At 41.2% G+C, this 10820-nt stretch overlaps 1 protein-coding gene across 41 annotated transcripts in view; it reads right to left on the bottom strand.

The window, feature by feature from the left end:
- Nucleotides 1-10820, bottom strand: part of Clasp1 (cytoplasmic linker associated protein 1) — a 219805-nt gene that overhangs the window by 66482 nt on the left and 142503 nt on the right. For 28 of the 41 annotated variants that reach the window (XM_029538538.1, XM_029538549.1, XM_029538540.1 and 25 more), the window contains 2 exons: nucleotides 8899-9066; nucleotides 2142-2249 (listed from right to left, as the gene is read on the bottom strand). In XM_029538538.1, the coding sequence (XP_029394398.1) occupies nucleotides 2142-2249; nucleotides 8899-9066 (276 nt within the window). The remainder of the gene's footprint in view (nucleotides 1-2141; nucleotides 2250-8898; nucleotides 9067-10820) is intronic. The other 13 variants (XM_029538547.1, XM_029538557.1, XM_029538559.1 and 10 more) reach the window with 1 other exon arrangement.

Genomic DNA, 10820 nt, shown 5'->3' with positions numbered 1-10820 from the left:
GTATAGCCCTGGCTGTCCTGGAACTCACTTGGTAGACCAGGCTGGCCTCGAACTCAGAAATCCACCTGCCTCTGCCTCCCAAGTGCTGGGATTAAAGGCCTGCGCCACCAGGCCCGGCAATTACCTTTCTTTCTTTCCTAATAAAATCGGCTAAGTTTACTCAAAGGGTAACTGATGGAAGTGATTATGGAAACCAAAAAGGAACAGAAAGTGTTCAGGGATACATAGCAAGATCCCACAGGATAGCCACTTCCTGGGACGTCTCTCTGAACCCCCAGGTCCTATCTTCAAGTCTGGAAACCGACACTTCAGGAAAATCTTATGCCCTCTGCTCTGCGTCTAAGGAGGAAACCTCACTAAGAAGCATTTAACATACTGCTGAGCAATAAGAGACATTCATCAGAACTGCTTTTGAACAAGACAGGTTGGGAGTCAAAACCATGCCTGGTTCTGCAGCTTAAATATATGACTGTAAGATCAGGCCTGGAGGCTGACAATAAAGGTGCTCATTCCTCAGTGTGAGGAGGGACTGAGGGCACTTGTGCCAGCTGATGCTTCAAATGGTGCCTTTCTGTTACTCCTTGGGCACAAGCTTGTGGAACAGATTTAACCCAAGGAGATTAAAAGGCACGGTTTACAATTTGAGCTCAAACAATCTTTCCTACTGCCCTGACCACAACAGAAGATAGCTGATAAAGCCAGAGTGCATTTGGATCACAGCTTCTGCCTTGGGCAACAGTAACTACACAAAGCAATATTTTGGGATGTCACCAAGACACTTGAGAGATCTATTTACCCAAAGAGCAAACAATTGCTCAGGGTTTAATCCAGGTACAAAGAACTCAGCCCTCCTTGCCCAATCCACAGACAGCATGTAAGAACTCAAGGCTCGGTCCACAGACAGTGGAAAACGTCAGCCACCAAGAAAAATGCTGACCTGCTTCTAACAGACAAAATCATCCACAGATTGAACTGCTTGCTCATGTAACAAGTTGTTTGAGAGTCAAATAGTGAGCCAAGATGGACAAGGTGTATAGCCTGAATTTAAAAGGAAAAACCACCAGTTCATTCAGGGAAACAAAGTGAGTATCAATATTGACCCAAAGCTCGAGGGTACTGCAGCATACGTGATACACACTGGGAAAGCCAACTGCCTGAAGCACAGGAGACTAGCTGACAACTAAAGAAGGAACCCTAAAGTAAGAGAGCTGTCTAGAAGGCGTCTGGAATCTGTTTTCAGAGCTTGTGTATTGACTTCAATCACTGGCATGAAGAGGAGTTAGGCCTCCTGCTTTGATCTACTACTGCCTCTCTTGGAGCAACACATACATAACGAAAAGATCAGCTGAGTAACTTATAGTGAAAAAAATCACAGACTGCTGAAGCCCCTGCGTCACTGAGAATGAGGATCATTCAGATCTAGGTCTAATTACAAGATCACGTCTGCCCTTATATTCATTAAGAGTACAATGACACCAATCATGGCAAGCAGCTGAAAAATAACTACTGAAGATTAAAATGCGTCCTTGCATTGGTGTTGATGGACACTTTGGGATCAGATAATTACTAAGAGATGTAGTGTGCCCATTTTAGAGCAAGTCAGGGTCCTTAAAACTAAAAACAAAATTCATGCAACTTCCAAAATGTTCTAAAATTATACTTCTGTTCTCCCTTTGAATAATATCTACTGGGCTTGGCTAATGTGGCTCGGAGCCTAGCACCTTTAAAGCTTGATGCCCTGGTTCTATCCTTAATACCAAAAAATCCTTACATAAATTAATCTTTAGTAAAAACAAAGGAAAACCAGAAATGTGATGACTAAGTGTAAATTCTAAGTTCATCTCACGTGCAGGCAGCCATTCACTTCAGCTAAGTTTTGCCTTATGCTAGGAACTCCCACACTGGGCTTGCCCAGGGACAAGTGACCAGCAATGGGCATGGCAGAGTGAATGGTGTTTCTGCCTCTAATGGGTGAAAACCGGTAGTTGCTAAGGTTTATGCATGCAGGGGACAATAAGGGTGACTAAGGAAGAGGGAAGAGAGAAGACGGGATCACAGGGCAGCAGAGAGAAGCGGTCATTCCACCCAGCAGTGGCTGCACAAGCACTGGGAGCCCCTGCGCAGCGCCTATGGGTACTCACCGAGTGGTGTAAAGCCCCGAGCAGGGCTTGTATCGCGGCTGCTCTCACGGCTGGTATCGCGGCTGCACCCCTGACTCATGCTGGGTCGGGGGATACGGCTGCTCCGTGCTAGCGTGCAGCATGAAGGGTTTCAGAGAAGGTGAACAAATTTAATGAAGACAGAAAATCTCACAAGCATCAGTCACATTTGCTTAAATGAAATTATGACATTGTCTCTGACAGGAAGTATGGGGCCACCTGCCCATGAAGAGGTCTCACTGACAGGAGGGTCTGTCCCTCAGAAGGCTGTAGATTTTAAACCCTGAAGTGAAATTACACTTAAATGTGAGAAATGAACTCTTCCCAAAGGACAGCCTGGCATCCAATATAAGATCCAAAGCATGTCAGAAGCACCCAGGGTCTGAAGCTTCAGCAGACATCTCAGTAAGAGCTTAGGGCACCAAGGCTATTTTCATGGCACCCGGTCTCCCCAGAGACCACTTGTTTGGATGAGTAATAGGAATAAAGACTCTGGTCTTGAGGTCTACAAACTTCCCTAACAAAAAGAAGACAGCTCACTTTTCCCCAGGGTAGCCTGCTACAGAGAAGTCGACATGCAAATCTAACTGGAAAGCCTGCTCATAGTCAAGATGGAGATATTGCACATACAAAATCAACTATCTAAACCACCAGATGCAGAGTAAAATTGGGTGCTCATTATTTTCTGGTCTCTACAGCTAGAAAACTGACAATCTCAATATTTGGCCAAGAAGATTCCTCTCCTGGCCTTGGAATGTTAATTATTTTACAATTGCCTCTGGACAGTTTACTATTCCCAAACACTGAAACATTAAGACTGTAAGACAAAACCATATGTACAGTAGTCTAAGGTCTAATATTTTGGCTGTGAAGCTCAGAAAGACCATGACAGCTGTGCTTCTCAATCTGAAGAAAGAGAAATAAGTTACTAGTACAACATTCTTTAGAAACACTGCTTACTGATGTGGGCAGAGGGATACCTAACATCATAGCTTCCAGAGACATCTCATCCTCAGAGGTTAAGTGCTACTACACTAGGTAGAAATGGCTTGAGACTGTGGAAACGAGTGAGCTTGATTCTCTGGTATAAAAACAAGCATACCTTCTCTATCACAATGAACACTGTCTATTGTTTCAGAGCAAAGATTCACAGCTAACTATAACAAGAACACCTCGTTAACCAGAATCACCGAACTCTCCAATAACGAAGAATGTGTGAGAAATGAAGCCAGCTTAGCGTGTGCACAATAACTTCGTGCTGGGGTGAAGCCAGACCCCAAGAGCTTGTAAGAGATGCTCAGATGCTTGGCAGTCTACAGGCAGGGAAATGTGATGCAGGAATGTAATCTGAATGAGCTCCCTCAAGGGCCTCATTAGAAATTTCTTAATTCTAACAAAATGACACAGAAAAATTGAGGTTTCCACTCATGGTACTGGTGACTATTTAATCGGCAATTCCTGTAATATTCTACACAGGTCCTATAAAGAGAGCGAGAACAACAGGTGCCGAGCTGTGCTGACCAACATACAGGATGGTCCTCAGATGCACACAGCAGGGCTGCTTATCTTTAGAGACTAATGCACCTGAGCTGCAGAGACCTGTACAGCCGCCAGCTGCCTCACTGGGCTAGCCACTGGACCTCCCTGGTTCTCATCTTCCCAATATGAAGTTAAGGAATAAAGTAGAATCACATCATTTATGAGAAGGATATTGGGGACAGTGCACACATATGCATTTCAGAGTTGCTTGCTGAACAACATACATGGGAATTCTGACCTTTTCCACTGTATTCCAAACCAGGCAGTTTTCATATAAACACAAGCTCAGTGAATTACACCCTAACTTTATCCAGAACACACCATTTTTGAGTTCATAGAAGTGCTGCAGAAATGAAAACACGTGTTCTCTCTGGAGTAAGTCTGCTTTATGAAGACAACAGAGACCACTAACAAGAATAAACAGCTGTGATATGGAACAATGCCCACACAAACTTCTTGACAAGCCATACCCTACTGGTGTTTCTTCCAGAGAATTCATTCACCTGCCATATTCATGGGATCCTTTATGATGTGACACACAGAAAAAGAAATTCTGTCCACTGTTTTGACAGAAATCTTTCCATAAATTCCCCAAACCCCATTAAAGGGCATTTTGTGGTAAGAGTGATATTTTGAATGTTCCGTAATTTAAGCCATAAAAGAAAAAACACCCACTTACAACATTAGTTCCAGGGCTAATCTACAGGAAGATCTAAAGTAAGCACAGAAAAATTAGTTTTATAGATTAAGTGGTCAATACTCACTCATATGATGTCCATTAATCCACCCACTCACCTACCCATCCATCCACCCATCTATCTATAATCTGTCTATCTAGAGTATAAAATCAACTTGTCTTTTTAATATGTGCTCACAGCAAATATCCTAGGTGAGCTATGGCATGGGGGAAGTGTAAGGGAAACAGGCAATGAAATATACTTCATCTTCCTTAAACACAGTCAATCCAGAAAGCCTATCTGAAATGCTGGCAAAGTTTTGAAAAGCCACACGTTTTGTATTTCCTGATAAGACCCCACCCTATGTCATAGTGTTTAAGGGTGATCCTTACTTTTGCCTTAAAAAAGAATTAACTTTCATTTTTATGTGTGTTTGTACACGTCTGCAGGAGTGTATTCTATGTGAGTGCAATGCCTGCATGAGCCAGAAGAGGGCATCATATCCAACTGGGCTGCAGTTAGAGGTAGTTGTGAGCTCTCTGCTGTGGGTCCCTGTAACTGAGCTCCAGCCCTTAGCAAGACTTCATACTCTTAGCTGTTGAGTCATCTCTCCAACCTTACTTCTCCCTTTTAAGAAAGGGCCCAATCAGAACACACAGCAAAGGCAAAAAGGAGAGAGGAATAATGAAAACCACTGTAAGTTAAAGGGATAAAGTGTCTCTAGACATTTTCATGTCCCAGTAACCTAGTTTCACAGTTAAAAGAAATCATTAAATTAACTTGAATCTTCCAAAAATATTTTCTAACCAGAAAGTCATAAGACATTTAAAATATATAACACGCAATATAGGTTGCAAAATGTTAAATGGTTTTTCCAGTGTCTTCACTTGACGCCCAGGAGAAGCACACCAGAGGCAATGGCTAACAATCACGAATGATGCTGCTTGTGTTTTCACATCTGCAAAGTCTTTAAGAGACACCAAAGTGGAACAATTTATACATGTGCTTCCCTAGTTGGGAATTAGGAATTGTTTAGTTTATGAGGAGATAAGGGGAAAAAAGAAAAGGGAGGAAAAGGGGGTGGAGTAGGGTGGGGTAGGGGTAGGGGAGCACCATGTGGATGTATGTGAGTGAGAGCAAAAAGAGCTTTGTTCCTTGATTATCCAGTTACATGCTTTTTACTTAATAAGTTTTAAATGGCAGCTGAGTGTGGCGCCTGTAATCCCAGCTCCTGGAAGGCTGGAGAAAAGGCCTCCTTGAGCTACAGTGAGTCCTAAGCCAACAGAATGAGACCACATCTCAAAAACAAAACAAACAACAAAGCAAAATGTAAAACATCTTAGATGTCAAATAAGAGCGCTAGCATTTCTATAACAAGAAATGAAAACTTAGCTAGATGTATTTAAGACAAAAAAGGAATAATTTGTAGATTATCACTAGAATTGGTTTTGGGGTGTGTGTGTGTGCATATGTGTGTGTGTGTGTGTGTGTGTGTGTGTGTCAGGCTGGTAGACAGAACACGTGTAGAGGTTAGAGGACAACTGTTAGGAGTTGGTCCTTAGTTTCCACCTTGCTGGACAGGCTCTCCCTTGTTTCTGTCCGGCCAGCTGGCCTGTAAGCTTATAGGCAACTCTTGCTCTGCCTTCCACCTTGCAATGGGAGTGCTGGGATTACAAGCATGTGCTCCTACATCTTGCTTTTTATGCTGGTTCTGGTGGTCTTGTGCCACAAGATCAACTGTAAAGACTTTAAGAGATACCAATTGGGACCCTAATTGGGAACCCCAAATCCTAATTTCCAATTAGGGAAGCACATGTATAAATTATTCCACTTTGGTGTCTCTTAAAGACCACATCTCAAAAACAAACAAACAAACAAACAAACAAATAACAACAAAACAAAACTGCTGAGTGAAGTGGTTTGGGGTTTATAGGAAACATTCTTAAAACATTCTACCCTCTTTTGAATATTTGTACTTTTTGTTTGTTTGTTTGTTTTTGTTTTTCAAGACAGGGTTTCTCTGTGTAGCCCTGGCTGTCCTGGAACTCATTCTGTAGACTAGGATGGCCTAGAACTCATAAATCCGCCTGCCTCTGCCTCCCAAGTGCTGGGGTTCAAGGCGTGCGCCACCACGCACGGCAATATTTGTACTTATAATGCTAAACAGTAAAGCAAATGATTAGATACACAAATATATATCTAGTATAAACTCAATGATAACATGTTAAACACCTACAGCCTTATAAATGGATAAGTGTAAAAGTACATTTTATTCATATATGTGTGTGTGTGTGTGTGTGTGTTTTTTTTTCCCCAGAGCTGAGAACTGAATCTAGGGCCTTGTGCTTGCTAGGCAAGTGCTCTACCAGTGAGCTAAATCCCCAACACCATATATTTGTGTTCTTATAATGAGCAGAAATAAAATAGCTTCAATCAGAACTTTATGTATGATCTTAAAACTCTAACACTACTCATTGCATTCATAAGCACCAAAGGAATAAGTTCCTTCAAAATAATACTGAAGACAGACATGGTAATATATTCCCAGCACCTAGAGGATGAAAGTAGGCAGATCTCTTTTATTCTAGGCTGGCCTGGGCTACATAAGACCCCGTCTCCAAAAAATAAAAAAGACAAAAAATATCAACTTCAAATAAGAGCTCTTTGAAAGGAAACAAATTCCTTTACTGATGTTTCATGACACTGGCTTTCAAAGCACAGAAAATGCTCCTTTTTCTACTATACACAATAGACTGTCAGATAAGGACCATGGAAGAGCAGACCCTAGAGTTAGTTATACTAGATTACTGAAATTGCATCATTTCCTAATTTCAAGAAGAACATGAAAGGTTGTCTGGTGGTTAACAGATTGTCAGCTGGACAGGACATGTCACCAAGGAGCCATGCCTTTAGGTATGTGTGTAAGGGAGTTTCCTGACAGGGTAAACTTGAGTAGGAAGACCCATGCTGTAGAACGGGGTCCTGGACTAAATAAACAAAAGAGTGAACTGAACGCCAGCATCCATCTCTTCCACTTTTGACAGCATGTATAGTGTGAGCAGCTGTCTCACACTCCTGTCTCATGCCTCCTCGACCCCGAGATCAAAAATAAGCCTGTCCTCCCCTAAGCTGCCATAGTGAGATGTTTGACACAGCAACAAGAAATGGAACTGTTACAAGTAGTACCTTTGGTAAACAGGTACGTGTCCTAAGGAGGGCAGACCGCTTAGATATAATAGTAGAATACACTGCAGTCATAGAACGTACATAAACTTCACAAGTCAGCAATGGAAGAGACAGTGGAGGATTCACACCTAGACTTAAAATGTCTTCTTAACAAAACTGGAGGCAAAAGCAGATGGGTTGTGGTATCAGATTTGGCAATTCAGACATTTCCTCCTGGAAACTGAGTTCAAATCAAATGTTCCCACTCCTTGACCTCTGCCCCTTTCTGAGCCCAACCAGTCCAGCTGCCCTCGACCTCCATCCATCCCACGTGGTTAACGAGTCCTTGCCCAACTGTTTCTGGAACGACTTTTCTCTTTGACAGAGTATCTTTTCCTTGACTTCAAAGTAGGATGCATTCTGGGACACCTGTGTTATGAGGAGATCTAGGAGGATCGAGTGGACATGAGAAAAGATCCTCCTTTCTGATGTGCTGGGCACCTGCCTCGGTATACCGTACAGTTTCACATCCCCACCTTTTCCCAATAGACTAGAAGGGTTTGGACTTGAGATGCTAAGATTAAATAATCTTCTGATTCTTGGGTCTAAAAAAGGACCTGGTATACAGTGAACAGTCAAATAAAAAAAGGCTGAGAAAAACCAATGAGTATAAAAACTAAGCCAACAAGAAAAGTTAAAGATACAGTCCTCTTATTCTAAAGTAATAAATGTGTACTTAATGAAGCTGACAAATATATAATACAAGTACATACATGGATAAATAGTATTTTTTGGTATTCGGAAAGACTTTCCCATTGAGAGGGAACATATGCGAGTTGTCTGTAAGGTATTGAGAATCACTTGTATCTACCCGCTATTATAAAGAAAGCCAACACACCAGTAAAGTGAGGATTTAGATTGTTGTCCAGCAATCTCTAGCTTTCAAGCTTCAACAAAATTACGTCAAATTATTTGTGTGTAAGAGATCAAAATAGAGGGACCCTGAAATGCTTTTGAAAGTTAATATATGTTAATGACTAGAATGAATTCAATAGAAGGAAAATGAAGAGTGATGGGGTCTAATAAGAAAAGGAATTCTTAGTTTTTCAATGTTAGTGCTTTGCTAGTGATAAAGTCCCACCGCAGTCATTGGAAGCATTAAGTTCCACACAGTTTTTGACTCTAATGAAATTTCAGTGTAATCCGTATAGTGCACAAAGTGCCTAGTTTTAAGCACAGCTGAAGCAACTTCCTGAGCTCAAGAGCAGAGCCCTGCTTCCTGTGTCAGACAGTGATTGTGTCAGAACCGAGGTCACAGCCTTGCTGGGAGTGGGGTTTCAAATCTTGGAGATCCTTACCTAATCCAATCCGGTTAGGACTTGTTTCTCGGCTACATCCCTGACTCCTGGGGATCTTGCTTCGTTTTTCTGAGGATGGTGTTACCGGTGGGCCTCTTGAGGAACCCCCAGCAAGTCCACCACAGCCACTTCCCAAAAGCTTCCCAGGGGAACTTGACCGGCTGCCAGCTAAAAGTGAAGGAAAATGATAGTGAGAGATGCTGAGAGTCAGCTGACATTTCGCAGTGACTAAAGGAATAAGTTTTCACACATGAGTTTGCATGAAACATTAAGAAATTTTATATAAAAATAGCATTTGAGTTGGTAATGCTGTTCTTCACGCGTGGGTACATAGGACTGCTATCCTGAACTAACACCTCTGCTTAGAAGACACACGAAGCACCTCTGGAAGTAGAGGCGAAGTTTCTAATTGAGAACAACATGACAGGGGTACCTGTTCCAAGCATAGGTCTGCAGGAAGCCAGAGACACCCTGCAAGCTCTCCCAGAAGCACACACCCAAGCCCTAAGAACTGATGCCTTAAAAATTAAGTAAATCACAGGAGAAACAGAAACATAGCAAACTTCTTAGATATTAACTGAGGGAAATTGGGTTTGATCTAACAAATGGAAGACATGGGGATGAAAGAACTAGAAATGGTTAAAAAAAATCATAGAGTAGGTGGTACACATAAGCTTAAAGATCAGTAGCTATAAGGAATGTGGCTGGATATCACCCATCTATTAAAAGTCACAAGTTTTACAATTTACTTCATTTACCAGTACTGGAGATTAAGTCTTGTCATGCTAGCTGAGTGTCATGCTACTGAGTTACAGACTAGACCCTGAACAGATACACATAAAAGAAATAAAACCATGTACTGTTTATAAGAATCAAACAGCACTTAAAGTCAAGCAACACAAGGAAAAGCACAGGAGGTAGGTAGAAGAGTCAGTGACCACAGAGACAGTCAGTGCAGACATCTACCCCAACAGCACTGCTGAAATATAGACTGGAAAGAGCTAAGAACATAGAGAAAAATGGGAAAAGCCACAATTTTTAAAAGACCCTTCTAGAAAGCCTGATAGTCTCAGACAAACTGACAGAGCCAGCAATCAAAACTTTGAATATACAGTGTGTTCAATAACAAGCATATGCAGGATACATAACCATGACCTGCATAACACCCCCTGTTAGCAACAGACTCATGTGCAACCAGAGTTCTGCCTGTGCCCCAGTGATGCTGCGCCCAACTCAGTCTGTGTAACTACACCCAACTCTCTCAACATTTCACAATGTGACTTCATGGACTCCTCTTGTACAAATGTGTATATCCAAAAACACATCTTTTATTTTTCATTTTAACATCAAATTTTATAAATACTAAATTTGTACTAAGCCTCAAAGCAAATCTCAAGAAAGAAAAAAAGGAAGGAAGGAAGGAAGGAAGGAAGGAAGGAAGGAAGGAAGGAAAAAACCCAAAAAACCCTGAAAAGGGGAAATCACATGAGTCACATTCCCTGGGAAATGTGTAATAAAATCAGAAACCATAAATAAATATCAGAGCTACTAATCTTTATTAATAGCTAAATATCCAGATATGGTTATAAACATTTTCTGCACAATAGAATTCTCTCAGAGAAAATAGTAACATTTTTAAATAGAAAAATACACAAAATGACAGCCACTTAACAGATTATCTCCTAAGTAGAGATGGCAGTAAAAATTTTAAAACAAAATATAAATAATTATTATGTAGAATAGAATGACCTATAGAAAAAAAATAAAACAAACAAAATCCCTTTAGAAGAACAAGAAGAACACTTACCCACAAATTACTTTCTTACAGAATAAAGATTTAAAAATATATCTACACAGGAAAATTAATACCCAGTAATGATTCAACTACACACAGTTTGGAAGGAAAATCACTGTAAAGTCCA

This window comes from Mus pahari, chromosome 5, assembly GCF_900095145.1.
Source record: "Mus pahari chromosome 5, PAHARI_EIJ_v1.1, whole genome shotgun sequence".
Lineage (NCBI taxonomy): Eukaryota > Metazoa > Chordata > Mammalia > Rodentia > Muridae > Mus > Mus pahari.
Note: the sequence above shows the minus strand (reverse complement) of the source record. Positions and strands in the feature narration are given on the sequence as shown.